This window comes from Sinohyriopsis cumingii, chromosome 17, assembly GCF_028554795.1.
Source record: "Sinohyriopsis cumingii isolate HCF-2022 chromosome 17, ASM2855479v2, whole genome shotgun sequence".
In the NCBI taxonomy this organism is placed as follows: Eukaryota; Metazoa; Mollusca; class Bivalvia; order Unionida; family Unionidae; genus Sinohyriopsis; species Sinohyriopsis cumingii.
This window is the reverse complement of record NC_142977.1, coordinates 26,443,648-26,466,046: the sequence shown is the minus strand read 5'-3', so window position 1 is coordinate 26,466,046 and position 22,399 is coordinate 26,443,648. Positions and strand designations below refer to the sequence as shown.

At 35.9% G+C, this 22,399-nt stretch overlaps 1 protein-coding gene across 1 annotated transcript in view; it reads right to left on the bottom strand.

The window, feature by feature from the left end:
* Window positions 1-1,116, bottom strand: part of LOC149778290 (E3 ubiquitin-protein ligase PPP1R11-like) — a 31,018-nt gene extending 29,902 nt beyond the window's left edge. The window contains exon 1 of the mRNA XM_089939097.1: window positions 942-1,116. Coding sequence (XP_089795223.1) covers window positions 942-1,004 — 63 coding nt within the window. The 5' untranslated portion in view covers window positions 1,005-1,116. The remainder of the gene's footprint in view (window positions 1-941) is intronic.
* Window positions 1,117-22,399: the final 21,283 nt, after the last annotated feature.

Genomic DNA, 22,399 nt, shown 5'->3' with positions numbered 1-22,399 from the left:
GGCCACTCTTTATGTTAACGTAGTCCTACATTTAAGACATAGCACATGTTGATTTTGTTTAGGCAAAACATAAATATCAGCATCAAGTCTTACATGTAGGACTATATGTTAACGTTACTTTGTCACATGAAGGACTATATGTTAATGATACTTTGTCCACCTAGACAGATTACATAAGATTATCATGGTAATTCATTTTTCAGATAAGGCTTATGTCATATTGTCTGTGTTAAGTTATTTAATGCATACTATATTTACTAGGATCTGTTATGTTTCCAAATAAGGCAGCAATGTCCTTATATGGCACACACACACACACACACAAAAACAATGCTGAAAATGGAAGTACATGTAGTTTTCAACTGAACTAATATGGCAGGCATTTCAAAAGAAAATATCGGATAAAGAAAATAAACAATATATAAAATGCATTTCTAGAATGATGTGCAGCAATTTTGGTATTAAATAAGAGTACTATTTAAGTTCTTTCAGTATTCAATAAAATATGATAGTAGGCTGAAAAGGGGCTAACTATGAATCACGCCTGGCTGCTCCTTTGATAAACACAGGCTCGTGTTAGTACCCCGTCCATAAAATAGTGGTACAAATATTAGTACTAAGAGGTTATGAGCTTGTTAATGTGGTGGGTAGGGAAAGGAAACTTGTACTTTGCCTACCCCCACCCCGAAAAAAGATATTCCGGAATCCGGCCCAGTAAAGATTGTTTGAATGAACCATTTGATTGCGTGTCTATTTCGAAGGAAAAAAAGATCAATAATTTTTGAAAAAATGCTTTTTTTTGTTCTCTCTATGATAATATGGAAAAAGGCCGGTATCGCTTTCAAGTCCGTGAAATATGTCACGACATTGAAACGAAAATGGGGTGTTCACGTTTGGACATTATTTTTATCAAGCAATTAAAAAGCATTAATTTTTCAAACCTCTTCTTCCTCTATAAGAACTTGGGATGCTGAAGATGAGGCTGATGCTTCTGCCATAGTCATTATATGTTAAACTTAATTACATATCACCAAACAACGATATCAGTACCCTTGACGAAAAATCAATTCATTTTTCTCAGTCATTATCAAGCAAACGCTTAAGATTTTAAGAGATGTTCCTTGCGTAGTATTTAAAGCGTTCAGGCGAAGGGTGCGTCTCGCAATAGTAAGAAAACACTAGTTTATGACTAATCCTGACTAACACCAGGTACACGTTTCATCATAGTTTACAAGTATGAGGTTTATCTATCTCCACACCTCTCAAATAAAATTGACGCTTACTATCCTTACCGATACATCCGTCAAACATCTTGTATACTGGCTTTCTTCCATATATGAGAGAGAGAGAGAGAGAGAGAGAGAGAGAGAGAGAGAGAGAGAGATGTGCAACAGAGGACGAACAAATATTTTATTTTTAAAGTCGATAATGAATACAAATAATATGTGCAAACATTTTTTCTTTCTTTTCTAGAAGCAAATACATTTATAATCGTTAATTTCAAGTTTCATGCATCTCTATTTTTTACACACTGACTCAGCAAGTATTTTTAACACTTATTTTTTTAAAGATAAATACTGCTTGTTTTAAAGAATATCTTCATTTTGAAGAGAGATTCCAAGAAAGAAAGAAAGAATTTAAACTTACGCAAATTAAAAATTAACAAAAGTTTGCCTTCAGGGCCCCACACAAACGTTCGTGACGAGAATTTACATTTGTTGTGTATGTCTGTATGTTGTGTTTAACGTTTGTACATTATTATTGATTGTAATGATTATTTGACATATTTGACAACATATCACATAACTCATTTTTGTCCACGATTGTAGCTTAATACTTTAAGTTGTTATTTGTTAACATGTTTACTTGGATCAAAACATCGGTTATCTCATTGTAAAAATCATGGTCTACCTTACAATTGTCAGGGAGATTGCTACTTTAAGAAAACATACCTGACCTTGTTTAAGAATTTGATGGGAAAATGACCCAAATCTTGCTCCTCTTACTCTGCCTTATGTTTAAACAAAGGCTGTGCTCAAGAGAGGTATTTATTTATATTACAACATCTGTCTAGTGGAATCAATCTTCAGTTGTGTTCAGTTCTAATTTGAGAGGATTTATTTATTTAAATTATTCACTGGAATTAAAGAGTGCATATTGACTTTTGGATTTAAACATTATTTTGGAATTATTGTTAATTCATTCAAGGACATTTGGGATTATATCGTTATGACAGCGAGAGTATTGGCAAATCAGCACATGTAAGACTGTTGGCATATCAGCACATTCAAAATTGGAATTTATTCCGGAACATGGCTGGAATTCATTTGGTACATTCTATAGGTTTTATTTTATGATATAACTTTTTAGGACTATTTCGAATTTAATTCACAATATTGTATGCTCATTTTAAATTTTCACTTTATATTCCATGGAAATAAATTATTAGTTGAATTTTACTGCCTTGTTGGTTTTGGCTTTTTTAAGTTACTTAGTTTAAGACCATAGAGTTGTGACGATACTATTCTTCTGTTTCTGAACTATTTTTATTTCTTGTTAGTTTTTTTTTTATTATAAGATATATATTTTTAAATACAGACTTACTTATTTGTTTCATATGTTTAACTGAATGATGTGTTTAGCTTTTGACATTTATGGCTCCAAAATATTACCTACACTTTCCCAAGAATGTCCCCACCCCCAACAACAACAAACCATACTTCAGCAGACAGATGAATCATTCCCAAAGAGTTTTCTTAGCAGCAATAAGATTCATTTAGCACACAAAATACTAGCAACTCCTTCAAGGTATTGATGATTCTAACTTTGAATATTGTCTTAACACATCATGCATGGTTGAGATTTAGTATTCGCAATCTTGTTTTGAATGTTCCTGACAACATTTGTTTTTAAACGGCAGTTTGCTCTTTATCTTTAAGGGTAATGAAGAAATAAAGAATACAATGACTGTTCTGTGCTCTCGAAATTTGAAGGGTATTAAGTTACAGACAAAAATGCAAGACTGGTTTATAGTACATTTGAGAGAGAGAGAGAGAGAGAGAGAGAGAGAGAGAGAGAGAGAGGTAATGCAATATTTTGTACTATTCAGCGACTGGGACTAGGTGGCATATAATATTTACATGATAACATACATTATGTACTTTTTTAGTGATAAAAATATTAAACATTGTTTCTGAAAAATCAAAGCTTGAAATATCATGCAGTAGATAACTAGCTGTGTTATTTTTTAAAAAAATAAGTCTTCTTCATTATATGCTTACAAATTTAAGCTTTGTATATCATGTCACATGTATACATTTGAACAAGTCCTGCAACCAATACTTGTTGACATGTGCGTCGACATGATATCCATAGGCCATTCATTTAAGGAACATAAAGATTAAAACCATAGTAAAAGCTTTATGTGTTCACACGTTTTGGCCTTCCCAAATCTGTTCAATCTGATAAAGGTTGAATTTTACCTCTGGAATTTTCCAATAAGCTATGTAGGAATCCAACAATTTAAATATTCAGGCTATTACTCTGAAAGTCAATGTGCGCTGGAAAGACTTTATCAGACTTCTAAGAATATTGCTTTGATACCAGAAAAGACTGGGACGACGGTATGCATTTGCTATTGTTTGCTGCTGTTAGGGAATCAGTTCAAGAAGCTTTGGTTTTTAGTGTTTTTGAAATAGTCTTTGGATATATTATATCTGGACTATTAAAATTGTTAAAAGAGAAACTTCTTTCAACAGAGGATTAAGAGATTAACACTTTGATTATGTCATTGATTTTAAATATAAGTTGCAAGGGAATGTGAAGTAGCAAGGAACATCCTTAACTCTACTCAAAAATGGAATTAAGGTATGACAAAAAATGGAATTAAGGTATCACAAAAATACAAAAGGAATAACCTTTCAGACTAGTAATGAGGTTTAGGCTGTCTTTCACATACCTCAAGATCCCATTAGACTCAGTATTGCGGTCCTTATACAGTTCAAAAGAAAGTAAGTGTCTTAACACTCCTGGGAGGTGGAAACAGAAACAGCTCAGGCATATATGTTTAAAGAGTATGTCGATCGAGACAGTCAGTCAATTTAGTTGCATCCGTCCCACAAACTGAAGATTTCAACTCAGACTAGTGACTTATATTGAACAATCTTGACCAGAGACTTTGGCATCTACAGACACAAGAAAAGAATCCATTGAGGTAATTGTTGCATGAATATGAGCATTTGCTTCCAGATGCTTATCCACAAAGAAATAAAATCTACCATCATGCTGAAATTGTAGATTTTCTGAAACAACATTATTACACGAAGACTCCTCTTAAGCAGGACTGTTTGAAAACAGAAACTCTGTATTTGTTGGAGAATGATTTTATTGAACGAAGAAAAAGTAACTGGAGTTCACCGTGCATTCTTGTACCCAAACCAGATAATAATTTTCCGTATGTGCGCTGAGTACAGATATGTGAATAGTGTCACCAAAACGGATTAATTTCAGATACTAGGAATCAATTACTGAATTGACTAACTCGGAAATACAAAATATGTCACCAAGTTTGACCAGTTGAAAGGTGTGTGTGTGTGTGTGTGTGTGTGTGTGTGTGTGTGTGTGTGATATTTGGATTTTTAATGTAGCTTTGAAACAAATTCAGTCATATCGCTACGATGTCAGCAGTGTGACAGTTTAGAGTGATGTCTAGCACTGGGGCATCATGCCGCAGACATGTAGTATCGTGTAGTAGCCCAGTCACATTATCCTGACACCAGTCCTAATACTAACCTCTTAATGTGAGAGCCTAGCGAGGCAGCTGTAAATACCACTTTTATAAATCTTTGGTATGGCTCCGCCTGGGTTCAAACCTGTGACCTCCCGCATCCGAGGTGGACGCTTTAACCACTAGGTCACTGGAGTGGTCCCCTGTTGAAAGGATTTCGGCAAATTCCAAATACTGATAGAACAACAAAATAAAATCGGCCTATCCAACTCCAGATGTACTCTACCATATAAAGTGATGCCATCTGGTATGACAGATTCTCCCTCAACATTCCTGCATTTAATGAACATGTTAACATGTGATATAGGTGGCTGTGATGTGTACATTGATGACGTCATTATATACAGCGTTTTATTTTGCAGCGGACTTGGGGTCGATGTTGTATGCACGATGGAGACGATGTTTCTCCTCTAGCAGTGACTGTATTTCTTCACAGTTCTCGTCAACGATGAAGCGGTCAACTGTCTACCCCAGGTGGAGACCAACGATAGATTGGCTGACCCTCCAATAGTGCTAAAAATGCATAAGGCCATTGAGCTCCTGTCTAGTGGGAAAGTTTCAGGAGCATTCTCCATCCCAGCGGAGATCTACGTGTCTGGTGGGCCTAAGCTAGTGGAAAGACTAAGAGAGATGTTCTGTGGGATGTGGAAGATGAAATGCATACCTCAGGAATTTCAAAGATGCATCCATCATTCACATTTACAAACGCTAAGGCAATCGCCAATCCTGCGACAACCAAAGAGGAATCTCTCTACTCTGCATCGCGGGCAAGGTCCTCGCCAGGCTACTGGTGAACAGACAACGCAGGACACCTTGAACACGGCATACTGCCAGAAACTTAGTGTGGCTTCAGAAAGGAGAGAGGCACCATCGACATGATCTTTGCTGCCAGGCAGTTGCAAGAAATGTGTCTTGGACATCAATCTGCTTGGCACAGTCAACTCAATGCTGGTTCGGCAGCCTTTGAGCAGAAAAGACGGATGGAGCAGCTGAGAAACGTGATCTGCGCAAATCCAGGAACAGAATTTCCGCAGCTCCCAGTCAGCAACCTATACATCCATGTCCCCTCTGCAACATACTCGTCCGGACCCGGATCGGACTGATCAGCCATCTCCGGACCGACCCCCAGTAAATCGATGACATTAAATGGTCCTCATCGACACTGATGGACGAACATCATATATAGCGAAACTATCCGGAAATTCATTGCTTGACAGAGTGTGGCACATTTGACAATTAATTTAAGTAAAAGTGAGTTTTCCGTCCTTGTGTTACATTCTTGGGATATGTTATGGAACATAGTCAAGTTAAACACGCAAAAAAGTTAAGGTTAATGATATCTCTCAACCCCCAGTGTCTATCAGTAACCGCAACTGATGTGATTTTGTGGAATGGCTGGATATTATGGGAAATTTTGCTCAGTTATAGGCCATACTTAAAAGCGCACCAGTTCTTTCAGCTCTATATTTCAACCAATCATTTAAAATGTATGTTGATGCAAGTGGTGTAAGTGTTGGTGGAGTATTTATTCAAGAAGACAAAATTTGTATGCTATTTTTCTGAAAAATTAAATAAGCACCAAATAAATTATTCCACTATTGAGGAGTGGTGGGCTTTAATATTGACGTTACAACAATGTCAAGTATATATTAATTCAGCTCCTTCTCCGATTATTGTATTAATGTATCACAACCCCCTTAATTTCATAGGCAAAGTGAGAAGAAAAAAATTAAGATTGTTGAGATGGATTAAAAATAGTCGTTGTGCACATGAAGGGAAAAGACAACCTGACCACATATCCACTTTCACGTGTACATAAGTTCTGCATTGTTTTAATTTGTATATATATTTTTGTTATTCATAAGATATCTTCCTATGTAAATTTTATGTATATTCTTTTACAGCGTGAGCTTTTGTGAAATGTCACGTACTGAGTAGGAAAAAAATGCGTTTTAGGCCTGTATTTGTATATAAAGGGGAAGAACTGAGCAATTAATTAATTCCTATTTTTTATTCTTATTTCATATATTAAAAGGAGGTCTGGACTATGCCACTGTGATATATCAAGACTGTTGGCAGACCAGTACATTTGCAGATCTGGATTTCATTAGGAACATTCGATTCTTTTGCACTTGTGTTATAACTTTTCAATTTATTTTGGATTTAATTCATAATATTGTAAGCCCCTCTTAAATTTTCACTTCATAAATTTCATGATTAAATTATTTCTTATATTTTACATAACTGGTTGGTTTTGCTTATTTTTGTTATCTAATTTATGACCAAAGAGTCGTTGCAAAAGTGATAGTGCGAAAGAGTAAAAAGGTTTGAGGGATAAAAACAATCCAGTGAAGAATTCTTCATTAAAATGTACTATTGTAAAATCACAAACGCGCATTATTTATTTTCGAAAGAGATTGAATACTATTTCAGTTTTCGTTTCCAAATAAGTGCTTTCACAAATTCAAATGATGATATTATTTCGGTAAATAAAAAGATGAGGAATAATTCAACACATGCAAGAAAATCTGATTTCTGGTTAAAACAAGGTAAAAAGAAATTTAAATAAAAGATTTTATATGAAAGAAATAAAATGTATTTGTGATAAAGATTAAACGTAACAGTATCATCTGATATTTTATTTGTAATATTAATGGCTATTTTATTACTAAAATTAACACATTTGAATATTTTAAAAAGTAACGTTAATACAAATGATACCAAGGTAGCATGTTTTTCTTAAAGTTTAATTATTATAATTTACAACTAAAACTATTTTGTAATAAAAAGGTTTAATAATATCTTATAAATTTTAATTTGTTAAATTTGCATACTCGTTTTAATATTCTTTAATATTGTTTAATGAGTCTGCTATTTTTTGTTGTGTTACTTGTCTTCGCCGTGGACAAAAATAATTTAATTAAACACATATCATATTAAATAAATAAATTGTATAAATCTTCGTTTTCATAGCAGATGTTAAACAACGTTTTCTGTTTTAAAAACAATATAATAATAATAATAATAATTATAATAATAATAATAATAATAATAATAATAATAATAATTTTGTCAGCATCAATCTGGATTATGAAAATATTTAGAAACTGCAAGAAATGGCACTATCATTGTGATACTGTCATGTTATTTATGTTTTTTTTAGTTTTCTACATCATTATCAAGAATAAAACATATCCAGAATGTGTACTATATGTCTTACAAAGTGATGATATATTTGTTTCAGGTATTAAGCTAATATTGTAATATTCTTATTTATTTTTTTCTTTTGTTACGTATATTTAATTGTGTGCTTAACTTTTCTCCATGACTGTAAGTTGTACATTAGATAATGTACACATAATGTTTCATAGCTGACTTTACTCCATGACTGTAAGTTGTAAATAGAATGTTACATTGCATTTTAGTTACGAACATTCTAGGCTCAGTCCTTTTTAATAATTAAATTAGAATTTTCTATTGAAATGATTCACATCTAGGTCAAGTGAAATTGTGTATAAATACGGATTTGAAAACCAAATAATCCCTGCTGTAAGTCAGTTTGTAGGAATCCATTGTGATAAAAATTTATGGTTGTGTTCAGATCTAATTCGAAAGGAAATATTTATTAAAATATTCATTGGAGTTTCTTTAGTGCTCATTCACTTTGGATTTATACACACTTCTTTAGATTATTCTGAATTAATATAAAAACATTCTGGATTGCATCATTGTGATACACCAGTACATTCAAGACTATTGGAATTCATTCAGAACGTTCTCTGTTTTTCTAATTGTGATAGGAGATTTAGGATTATTTTGGAATTAAGTCATAATTTTGTATCTTTTGAAGTTTCACATTGTTTTGTGGAGAAATAAAATGCTTGTTGATTTTACTTACATTGCTGGTTTTACTTTCTTTCTGTTACATAATTTAAAACCTAGAGTCATAAGACTGTAAACATTTAAAGCTTATTTGTTTGGAAAATTCATCATAATTTCACTTGCAGTTTATAACCCTAATTTTTATATTCATCATATATTGTATGGTGCCATATGTATGGGAAGTTGTGTTATCTGGTAAAATGAAACGTGTTTCATCATAAACATACTCGCTAACTATTGCAATATTGCTTATTTCCCAAAACATTTGGACATGTTCGTAATAATCATCACTAAAGACCACTCCCGCGGTCTTGTGGTTAGGATGTTCGATTCAAGAGCGGGAGGTCACGTGTTCGATCCCTGGCCGAGTCATACCAAAGAATTATAAAAATGGTACTAATAGCTGTCTCGCTTGGAGCTCGGCATTAAGAGGTTAGTGTTAGGACTGGTTGGCCTGGTGTCAGGATAATGAGATTGGGTGGGACATCGTGCTAGATGTCTGCGGCATGATGCCCCAGTGCTAGACATCATTATAAACTGCTACGTTAAAAATCCAAATCACACACACACACACACACACACACACACACACACACTTGTCCCTAATATTATCACATTGTAATATATTATTTAAAACATGTATTCTGCAGGATACATGATCATATGGATGTTTGTTTTCAACTAAGGTCAAATAAAATACAATTTTTAATTTCAGAATTAGAATACTTAAACTTTTTTTACAAGGTATTTTTACAATGTTTTAATGAATGTGCCATAAATTGAAAAGTGTCTAACATATGAGATGTTTACTAACATAACATATATGTACTTATCCACTATAGAGTGTATAACACTCGATTTTTTGTTAAAGCCACCAATGACCTGCATCCTGAGGTTGTCATAGAAATACTGTACATTCTGGAAGCTGGACATAGAGTTACACTTAATTTTTGTCATGCTGGATTTACAATGCATTTCTCTAGATTACTTTAGAATTATTGTACTTAGAGACATTCTCCCATCGCGGACGGATGAAGAGTACTATTTATTTTAGGTAATTTTGTTATGTTTCACTCCGACCGACGAATATATATAAAGAATACAAATCATATGGCGAATAACAATCTTTTCAAGTGCACTGGATCCAGCAAGGGATCATGTGTGTTAGGGATTGATTAAGATAAATGCAATAAAGTGACAATGAACAGCGCTTTCGACTCTTTAATGAGTCTTTTTCAATGGCAAATACAAAACATAGACAAGACATACAAGTAAAACAGAACAAAGGTTATGTTTGCTAAACTGTACATGGCTGTTTCTATAAGAATTAAACTTTTAACTTGAAACTTTTGAAAAAGACTCATCAAAGAGTCGAAAGCGCTCAGGCCAGTTAGATAATAGTCCCGCACTGTTCGGTGTCAGTTTATTATATATATATATATAACACTTTTCAATCACGCACACAAGCAATGTAGAGAAAGCTAACCTGAAGCTTTCATCCTCGGGTGTAGCGGTACCAATTGTACAACCCCAGGTGGGCGGAGCTTAAGGTGTAGGAAATAAACAACAAAACGAGCTGTGATTGGTGCATTATTTAAGACGTGTACTTTCTTTTAGGCTAACACAAAAGTTGAGCCTCTTGCAACATGCGAGATGATGTTAATTCGTATCTAAATCATATTCAGTGTTTTATATGTTTGTTTTTTTTAAAATGTGGTACACATGATTGAAATTGTTTCTCTTTTGACTAGATAACTCTTATCCCTGTCTTGTTCCAGAAGAGTTACCATTCATATGCAATGGTGTTTGTGTGTGTGTGTTTGTGTGTGTGTGTGTGTGTGTGTGATTTGGATTTTTAACGTAGCTTTAAAACAATTTCAGTCATATCGCTATGATATATGCAGTGTGGCAGTTTATAGTGATGTCTAGCACTGGGGCATCATGCCGCAGACATGTAGCATGATGTCCCACCCAGTCACATTATCCTGACACCAGGCCAACGAGTCCTAATACTAACCTCTTAATGATGAGCGCCAAGCGAGGCAGCTATATGTACCATTTTTTGTAAGTCTTGAGTATGACTCGGCCGGGGATCGAACCCACGACCTCCCGCATCCGAGGCGGATGCTCTAACCGCTAGGCCACTGGAACGGTCAGAGTAGCTGGTAGTGTCCTTGTAAAATTGACAATCTAACATTGTTCTCCATGAGAGTGTGTCACGTGCATGCTGAGGTAGGATAGAAAGTACATTTATTTCACAAAACATTATCATTGAGGTCTATGAAAAACAATTGGTACCGTGATACCTTCACGCTTATTCGCCGCTTTGAAGTCTATTCAAAGTATCATACCTCTGGGGAATATTTTTATCTCAGAAATAGCTGAGGTAGTTCAAATGTGGTTTGCTGACAGTGTAGGGGAAATAACTCAAGAAATGTACAGCTTCTGCAAAGCTGACAATCCTTCAGACGTTGTTTCCCATAGCTCACATAGTTCATGGAGATCGAGTGGGTCAGACGACGGAGGGCGAACTTGTTGCCATCACGAATGTCGAAAGAATTCTCCGACACTTCTGTCCAAGACAGTATACAAGTAAGTAAATGTATTGATATTTCCATCTATTTTTCTTTATTTGTGTACATTTTTAGTGTGATCTTTTTCAGTTAAATGTCTAACGACTTATTCTGGAAATAAATGAAATGGTTGAAATTGTTGCTACAGCCGTTCATTAAGAGTAAATTCTTTAAGCTTCATCTCGTTTTAAATCCTGTAAAATATGAAGCTCAATTCTTATACAACACGAACAAGACTTCCAACAATGTGGCAGTATTTACGTCATCGAGAAAACACATAAGAAATTTGCCACATTCATTTGTCACGCACTTAAATTTAGTTGCTATATAAAATGTAAACAAACGATCAACTTCTGGTACTTTCAAAGGAGTGTTTGATTTGTGTGTGATTTAGATTTTTAACATAGATTTAATAATTTTTCGGTCATATCGCTACGATGTCTTCAGTGTAGTAGTTTATAGATTTGTTTTAGCACAGGGCGTCATGCCGCAGACATGTAGCATCATTTCCCACATTGTCACGTTACCTTGACACCAGGCCGACCTGTCTTAACACTAACCTCATAATGCCGAGCGCCAAGCGAGGCAACTGCTAGTTTTTCAAAAAATAAGTCTTTGGTATGCCTTGACCAAGTTCGAACCAGCGACCTCCCGCATCCGAGGCGGACGCTCTAACCACTATGGCAGCCGGAGTACTACACTTTCAAAGGAAAAAAAAGTATATTGACATGTAGAAAAAATAATTTTAACATGTATAAATTAAACCATTGATCGACGAATTGGATGTAAATAATTTTAATAAATTTAGTAAACAATTTAATTTTGATTTTATGGCTTGTTTTTGCTGTTTTACGGCACAGCAATGCACGTAGCGTATTTAGTGCTGCCTGAATTGGAGGGACGTACTTACCCAAGGATACGACACAATAGCTGACAGTGGCTGATCTAATTATAGGATTCGAACTGGCACCTTTTCAGTTGCGAGTTAGGCACACAACCCACTGAGCCACAGTGTATATGTGTATATCCTACCTTCGTTTGGACAGAAAACCGGCAGAAATGACAGTAAATAAGCATAAAATGACCTGGTTAAGATTCGAAAACAAAAGCCATAGCCAGGGTTAATAGAATTAAAAAACAAAACAGGATCCTACTATAGCTATATAGGTCTCTGGAAAAACAACATATAATAACTAGTAAAATCATACATTCTTTTGAGTGACTAAATTCATCATACATAATAATATTTCAAGGTAAACATGATTGCATGACAGTTTTCATACTTGACCGTCCGAAAAGGTACAAAAAGTACCGGGCATACGGGTAAGAAGACAAGAGCAGATTCGTTGTAGATTGCACAATTAGCCGTGAAATAAACATGATTAAGGTCTGAAAATAACGTCTAAATTTTTGGAGTTTTACCAACGAAAAGTGTAATAAAATCGGCATATATGCTTCATATCTCCACATAAAGTTATGGCAAAAATGCACCCTGAATAATTCCCCATTCCTCGTACATGGAGCTAATGGCCTGGTTTGCATGAGGTAAAATTGAAATTACTCCAAAATTCGTTCATCTCTTCACAAAGTACTGTTATATATATATATATATATATATATATATATATATATATATATATATATATATATATATATATATATATATATATATATATATATGTGTGTGTGTGTGTGTGTGTGTGTGTGTGTGTGTGTAATGCTCGTCTGTTGTCTACAACTATCGAGTAAAACTACATAACATGAAATAGCGAAATGAAAAAAGGATTAAGAAACGAAAAATGAATACGAGTATATTTTGTTACTTGTTGGCACAGTCACGATACACAATGCAAAGTATTTGCTCTATTCGACACTTGAGCCGAATCACGTCGGAAATGGTATATTATCGTAGCCGAACGAAATGCACACTTGCTTTATTTTTCTTTCTTTGAAATGTCACCCAGGTTGGGGGTTCTGTCAAAAGGACGAGTAGAATGAATACAATCATATGTCTAATTAAAAAAATTCTTTCGTTGACAATCCTTACTCTATTTAAAAGTTCGTGAAATTCGCTTTTTCATCTTTAGGAATTTTGTTTTTCACTCCATGAATACCCCCCCCCCCAAGTGTGCCTGTTGTACCCTTCTGCATGACGAAAAAGACGAATGTTGGATGTAGGAACCACAATATTTTAGGGTTAGCGTGCCAGAATCGTGAGCGAAAAGGTTCTGGTTTGAATCCCATCATTGGGTCAGACCTGGTTGGCTACATTAGCTCGTCTTTGGGAAAGGCACTTTTACATCATTTGCATCGGGTTAAAAAAAATAAACATACCTTATATTGATGTGCCGTACAACAACAAACTAAATTCTATGGAAATATACACTTATCTTATTTTTAAAAAATCTTTGCAATCACGCGAAAATTGTCATTATTTTTGTTAGACTTGTAAGTTGTAATCACTAACTAGAAAAAGTAACATATATAATGTCAATTAATGTATCTTCGATTACATCTTGTTTATCTGCATGAAAACAAACTAGATAAAAACATTTTTGCGATGTAATAATTATAAAGGATCAATTCGCTTTGGTTGAATATTGTTTGTACAAAAGTAACATGCATCTGCCAAACAATAGCCAATGTGCTAGAGTTTTTAGAGGTTTCAATTTTATTTGCTTATATCTGGATATTACCATAAGAATATGATGGGATGTGTAAAAAAGATGTCTCGTGCTTACTGTTGTCACTATTTCATACTATTACGCGCAAATTATTCACTTAGTCTTCTTTAGTGTAACTTAGGGTGTTAATCTAACATTCGATTTTGTTTCAGATATTATGCTAATATTATGCAAAACTTGTATGACATGACGATTTACTCTTTTCATTCTATGCAATTATTTTTGTTTGTTTGTGGAATGTATCGGAAATTAACAAAGAAACATGAAAATCGTCAATATTAAAATATTGTAATTATTTAATCTATATGGATTCTAGCAATTATCTGAAGGACGATTTCGCACGTCAGAAAAATCACCCTGATTTTAAGATCACTCAGAGACAATTCCGTAATGTGTCGTTTTAAAATTAATCTATCGCCTCCAAGGAGATAGTCTCGCCTATTATTTAGCACGCAGTTCATTTAAAATCAAAGAAAAGCATTGCAATAAGAAATATAAATTTACTTGATACACCAAAAATCATTAAAATTAATGAGAAATATTGTTGCAAGGGTGAATTTAATTGGTACTTAGTAATTTTGGTGTCGAACCAGCTGTCCTGTGTGCTTTGACAAGCGTTCAATCCAGGCAAGATCTCGCGATCATGCGCACCAAGCAAGCGATATGACATGATTTAGATCAGAGTGTATCCCTTACCTCGACTGTTTGGTTGCCCACTATATTGCGTGCTGTTGGGATATCATATCAAGTCCAACACATCAACAATCAATGCATGTAATCACATGATCATTAACCTTGCTATCAGAGTACGATCAAATAGTGTTTATAAATCTTTTACTTGGCGTTATGGACAATAGTAAGGTATTTATGGCATCGAACTCTGCACACGGCACATTTATATTGAGTTGCATTCTAATATTTTTAGCTAAATGCATTTCTAAGCAAAAAGTATACAGTTTTTTCCTGCTGGGGGAGTGGAGTGGGGGCCTATGACCCGGTACAAATTCCGTGTAGTATTAATTTTTCATTATTTACATGTATACAAAAGCACGAATAGAGGATTTTCTTGTATTTGATCTGAATAGCGTACCGTTGAGATCATGGATTTTGTTACTGCAATGGCTTAAATGAGAACTCGTTCATTATACAATAAGCAAAAGATAGAAGATGAGATTTAGTAGATTGCGATACATAGCAATTAATCAAGAGATAGCGAGAGAATACTGTTTGAAAGGTTCTTTAAAATAGCAGCTGTTTGGCGAGATATCGAAAATTCGTAAACTGTAACAGACTTTGCTGTGTTTTCTTTTGTGAATTCCATTCCATATTTTAAAAAAAGGTGAATACGTTAAAAAAATAATAATAAATGATCTAAATGAAATACAAACGACTAAAAGAAATAGAGAGTAATTACATCAATTTGATGATGATGATGATGATGATGATGATGATGCATAGCTGCCAACCCTCACGAATTTGGTGTGAATTTCACGACTTTTTCAGCGATTCACGGATTCACGCCGCAAGCCAAAAATTCACGAATTCTCCAATCCTCAATTATTTTAAATCTTTAATAAAATAACCGATTCCCGTTAAGCGCTAGTCATGATATTCGCAGTTGCCGAAACGGTCCGGTACTGCTGGACGCGATATTAGTAGATCTACAGCCGATTAGTACAGTTGGCCCGGTAGCAAGCATTTTAGCCTATTTTAATCTGTATGTATAAGAGTAGTTTTACAAATGCTTTTGAGAGAAACCAGGGCCTAACCGGAATTTTGCTCCGCGCAAGCGTCACCAACACTGATTTGAGTTACGGTTCAGCATCGCATGTACGATTTTGAAAACGTCTTCACCACTAAGAAAAAAGAACTCTATTACTCAAAAAGTGAAGTTTAATTTGGAATAAATCAAAAATTGGCCATGCATTCTGCCATTAAACATTGATATTCATCATGCTTTTTGCACTCAGTGCGCCATCGCAAAGACGATGTGAGGAAGTACGTCGGTTGCATAAAACACATAGAAGTTGGGAAAATTAAGAATTCGCAGATTTCAGCTCCGGAATATTTTAAACAATTGGCGGAGGAACTGCAGGCTACCAACACTGAAGCATTATTTGTGAGTTTTCTTGTCGAACACAATCTACCTTTATCAGCTGGAGACCATGCTAAACATTTGTTCTGACAAATGTTGCCAGACTTGAAAATCGATTCCAAATTTTCCTGTGGAAGGACCAAAAGTGCTGCAGCTTCTGTGCATTCCTCACAGCAACAGTGCAAGCGAAGTGTATTTTCTCTTGTGAGGAAAAATAAGACTTTAGCCGGCAAGAAGTCTGAACTGTTTAGAAAAAAATTTACGATCAAGCAGTTGAGGAAGTTTAAGTCTGTCACAGTATCATGTCTTGATAAATAAATATTTCTGCATATATGTAGTGTATTAGTTTTATATTGCGAACTTGATATAGTGTAGTATTGACGGTCGGAGTGGTCAGAGTGGATGGAGTTATTGTCGTGGTATTTTTCACGAATTCTTGTCTAAATTCACGACTTTTTATCCCTACTTTCACTAATTGTGAGCCTGGATGGTTGGCAGCTATGATGATGATAATAATAATAATAATAATACATACATACATACATACATACATACATACATACATACATACATACATACATACATACATACATACATAAGCAAATACTTACAAAATATAATTCTCTGTGTAAGCAGCAGGGAAGTTGTACAGACCAGACTCCCAGACCAAAATAAAGCTTCCTACGAGAACTTTCTCCGTAGAAGCCTCAGATTTCAAAAATAAGCCTTCCTGCGAGAATTAATTTGCGTAAATTCACTCCCGACTGCAATTTTTTGTGTGCAAATTCAATGATTCTAGACAAAGATTTGGGGGGGGGGGGGGAAATTTATTCCGTCGATGAAGTTTGCGAAGTTTGGCTGCGGATCCTAATTTTACCTCGCATTAAAACAATATAGTTGAAAATAATATGAGTCCGAAAGCTAGTACAGTTGGAGAGCCTCATTCTGCCAGATTAGCGCGAGAAGAATTAGCGGCAGTAAAGAAACTCATCCCGGCAAAACAATTATTTAAGAAAAAAGTTCGTGATTACGAAGATTCGCAATATGGAATTACTGAGATATCGTCAAAGTTGTTGAGTCCAGTCACTGGAGCAATCGAGCAAGTCGCATACGGCGACAAAAAGGAAGATAAGGAACTTAGGAAGAAGGGGCTTATTCCTATGACACAGAATATCGAGCAACACACTCGATTATTGCCGGAGCGAATAGTACAAACACAAACACGAGCACAAGCACAAGCACGAGCACGAGCACAAGCACAAGCACAAGCACAAGCACAACAAGAACAAGCACAAGCACAAGCACGAGCACAAGCACAAGCACGAGCACAAGCAGAATTGAGGACGGGGCAAATTCCTGAAGAATTAGATGAAGATCAAAAATTACGGCAAGAACAAGCGCAAGAAGAAGAACAAGAGCAAGAGGAAGAAGAAGAAGAAAAAAAAGAGGAAGATAAAGATATTCAACCTCGAGATATAATAGAAAAAAAATTTACCGAGAATGGTTGGAAAACATTGCAAGAACAATTTGACCTTTTTGGCAAAGATATTAAAATATTTGCTATATTTGCCGAAGATTCCTTTGACAATAGAAAGGCTTTTTTAACGGAGGAGGGATTGAAAAAAATTAAATCGCGGGATTCTTGGTATAATAATTTATTTCGAGCTAAATACAATTTACTTGAGGCGAAGAAAACAAGTTTTCTTTATAGTGATTTTCTGGATTTCGCAAAAGCAAGAAAAGAGGAAAAAAAATCTTCGGGGATATCGCAAAAATCAACTCAACAAGAGAAAGAAACTGCGAAGTCCGACTATGAAAATTTTCATAAAGCTATCGGAAATGTTTTTACCCGTGATGTGTATGAACAAATCGCAAAGGGAGAAAATTTAGCAGATATTGCCGCGGATTATGATGATAGGGACAAATATTTTAAACCCAGTGTTCATGGAAAACCTCTTGAAAAAAGCAAATATATCGAATGGATATATTTTGCTAGTAAAAAACCTCCTTACAAACGTGATGATGAATATTTTAAATTTATGGAAAAAGTAAAACAAAAAGAAAAAGAAAAGGAAGAGAAGGACGTGTTAACGGATTGGTTTAAAGAACCATCAACACCAAAACCAAAGATAGGAAGCGGATATACCATTTGCCCTGACAGCGTTGTCAACGACGTATCTCGCCTCGAGGTATTAATCGGAGGAAAACGAGCTGGAAATAACTCTCGCGAAGTAATCAACGAAGCCTCGGATATTTGTCAGCGATTATTCCGCGGTGGTGTCATCGACTCTCACATTTACAAGGAACTTATCGATGAGCTCATCGATTAAAACAACACAATTGAAATAACATGATTGTTCACAAATATCAACGTAGACCTAGACAGGTCCGCGTAGTAAACTCTAGATTGCCTGTATACAGATATATTCACGGTAATGGACTCGGTGATATTGTTGGAAGTCTCGTTACGCGAATAATACCTAAAATCGGACCAATAATTAAGCAAATTGGCTTAAAAGCAATAGGAAATATCGGCAAGAGTGCTGCCATTTCTGGTATCAAAAAAATAGCTAGTAAAGGCTACGATTTTGTCAGAGAAAAAATATCAAATTTAATACGAAAAAGAGAGCCAGTTAAATTGCCTATCACCAGTGAAATGCCACCCGAAATCAGCAAGGTCATAAACGACGCAGCAAATAAAAAAATAAATGATCTAGCGCAGGAAGTTGCTGACACAAACCTCGCACAGGAAGTTGCAAAGAAAATTACTAACACAAATCTTGCAAAGAAAATTACTAAGGCAAATCTAGCAAATGAAACTGCTAAGACAAATCTAGCAAATGAAATTGCAAATACAAGCTTCGTTTCAGGTAGCGGTCTTCGTTTTAGATGATATTCTTAATAATAATGTTCGCACAAGTGTCAAATGAAGTGTTCGACATGGACGAGCCTGTAGGCAGAGATACATCCGTGCGAGATTTCCAGTATTTCTCATACGATGCGGTTGAACCAAATACACCTAATCGCTTGGAAATTCAAGTTCACGATACAACAAGGTATTTTCTTCCATCCGAGGCATATATCGAGGTTGTTGGGAGAATTGCAAAGGAAGATAATACCAATTTTGAAGCAGATTTTAAAATTGGATTCGTCAATAACGGCATTATGGCATTATTCAAGAGTGCTACTTATATGATCGATGGAAGAGAGATCGAATCAATTACCGATAATGTTGATATAGCAACAACGATAATAGGACTAGCGAGATATTCGGATGATTTTACCAGATCAGCCGGTCCTAGTATGATGTTCGCCAAAGATAATTCTAATAACGCTGATCATGTTTCGTTTAATACCGGCATACCGCAAAATGCCGCTAATAATGCCGCCGCCACCAACGTCGCTGTAATGCTCGGTATCAATCCCAATTACAACCTTGGATTTGCCACGAGAAGATCTATGCTGACTGGCAATGAACTAAGATTTTCCTGTGCAATTCCGCTATCTCACATTTTTGGATTTTGCAGGCATTTCAGGAAAGTTATTTACGGAGCAAAACACACGATAACTTTCGTTCGGGACGCTACTGGCAATGACAAAGCCATCTGGCGAGTAGCAGGCGATGCAGGCAAGGTAATCCTAACTAAATTTACCTTGTGGATGCCAGCGATAACCCCATCGATACTTGAGGAAGAAAAATTATTATCATTCATGAATCAAGGCGGAAAATCCGTCATGTCCTGGTTGACAACGATGACCGACTCCTGCGATGTTAATATTAACGGAATATTTACCTGGAGAATTGCGTCACAACAGGGCGTTTCCGCACCTAGGCATATCTTCGTTGCTCTTCAAAACGCAAACAGATACGATCAAACTCACAGTCATATGATATTCGATCAATTCGCGGCAACAAACGTCTCACTGAGAATAAACGGCCAGCAAGAGCCATCAGAGGAAATAGCCATCGATTTTGCCAACTATTCGACGGCCCGCGCATATCATCGATTGTTAAGTTTCATGGGTCGCGATCAAAATATCGATACCGGATTGCAAATATCACAGTTGGATTTTAATAAACTTTATCCCATCTATTACTTTTCCTTGGAGCATCTCGATTTGGTAAAACAATCCGTTGTTGATATTCATTTCAAAGCCAGAATTAACACAGCCGGAGCAGCAAGAGCCATCGCGGTAATCCTCAGCGATAGAACAATGATACTGGAAGGAATCAGCGGCAGAATGAGAGTCATCGATGCTCCTGTCGAGAATATGTGATAAATTCCAAATTTAGACTAAGCGATTATTAATATGCCGTACGAGCACGTCAGTGTAACTCTGACCCCGGGTCAGATAAAAAAGCTCCAAGCAGCAACAACAAGGCGAAGTGGTTTGAGTTTAACCTTGAAAAACGATCAAATTCACGGTGGACCTAACAAACTATCGCTAACTAGAAGTCAGCGTGAAAGATTTACCAGAGCCAAATCAGCGAATTCTGGTGTTCATGTGAATCTCTCCATAGGCGCCATCAGAGACATGGTCAAAACGGGCGGATTTCTTCCTTTTCTCCCTCTGATAAAAATGGCCCTTCCGATTATTGGAAAGACATTAGGATTAGGCGCGCTCTCGGGTATAGGTTCCAAATTAGGAGAGAAGGTGGTGGGAGGGAGATACGGTAAAAAAAAGGGAGGGTTACTTCCCGTCCTCTCTCTCCTGTTGCAAAAACAACAAAAAGGATCCGGCCTTTATCTAAGACGCCCCCCATACGGATCCGGTCTAAGATTAGCACGGCCTATTCAAATTTAGATCTAATTAACGAAGCAAAGAATAAAAAAATAAAATTTTTCAGAGGCGTATTTATGCGAGATCAACTACCAGAAAAACCAAACCCTACCGAGACAGGAATAATAAATCTCGATAAAAATACCGGCCCTGGCACGCACTGGGTTGCCTACGCAATTAATCCTCGCGAAGTCGTTTATTTTGATTCGTACGGATTAGCACCGCCAAATGAATTTATCAGCTATGTGTCAAAACTAAATCTTCCGGTTTGGTATTCGACACTTCCAACGCAGACATTAGCGGATCCACCGATATGCGGCCCTGAATCAATTAACGTCCTCGATGCAATTTCAAAATCATCCGGTCCGTATCACAAAATTGTATTTGAATACGCCGTAGATAAATATCATGGTTGATATTTACGGTAGATTTATCTACAGGAAGGAAAAGGCAGAAGTGACTGACGTCGATCTATCAAAGTTCGCAACCAAGAGCGATATTAACAATCTTCTATCGCTGTCAGAAGTGGATCCTGGCGAAGTTGCTGTTTTTCAAAATACCGAAGGAAGATTACAAACCAGCAACGTCAAAATAACTGATATAATCAAGCGAGACGAATACCGCGATCATATTAGTCAATTTACTCGTCAATCGGAGATGGTATTAAAATCTATTGCTGATATTACCGATATTATCGCGGTATTACCACTAAAGGCCAATATCGCGGATGTGGAAAAATCCGACAAGGAGTTATCAGCAACGTTGCTTCTGAAGGCTGATAAAGCATTACACGACGATCTTCAGGACCGAGTGACAAAAAGATTTACCAAGCTAACTAACGATCTTAAAAAACTAGATGATACATCAAAAAATCTCAGTAAAAAACTCGACGAGGATATAAAAAAATTCATCGAAACTTCCTCAATTACACACGGCGATCTCATCGAGAAAACAAAGAAAATAAACGAAGATATCGCCCAAACCAACAGAGAGATTGAATCGGCACGTGCATTAATATTTCAAAAAACCGATAGAACATCACATAACGATCTCAGCGAGAAAGTAAAATCCATCAACGAGGAAATTACCAAAATAAATACCGCGATGGGTCAGAAAATCGATAGAACATCACACAGCGATCTTACCGAGAAAACAAAGAAAATAAACGAAGATATCGCCCAAATCAACAAAGATATTGAAGCGGCACGTGCATTAATATTTCAAAAAGCCGATAGAACATCACATAACGACCTCAGCGAGAAAATAAAATCCATCAATGAGGATATCGCCCAAATCAACAAAGATATTGAATCGGCACGTGCATTAATATTTCAAAAAACCGATAGAACATCACACAGCGATCTCATCGAGAGAGTAAAATCCATTAACGAGGAAATTACCAAAATAAATATCTCGTTAGGTCAGAGAGCAACAATCGACGATCTCAACAAAAAAATCAGCGAGGAAATTAATAAACTCAACGATCTTGTTGTTCCCGAATTTACCAAGGGGTTTAACGCGATACGTGAATCGACAGATGAGAAAACAAGAAAAATCGACGAGGATATTACTAAAATTAACGATGAAATTAACGCGG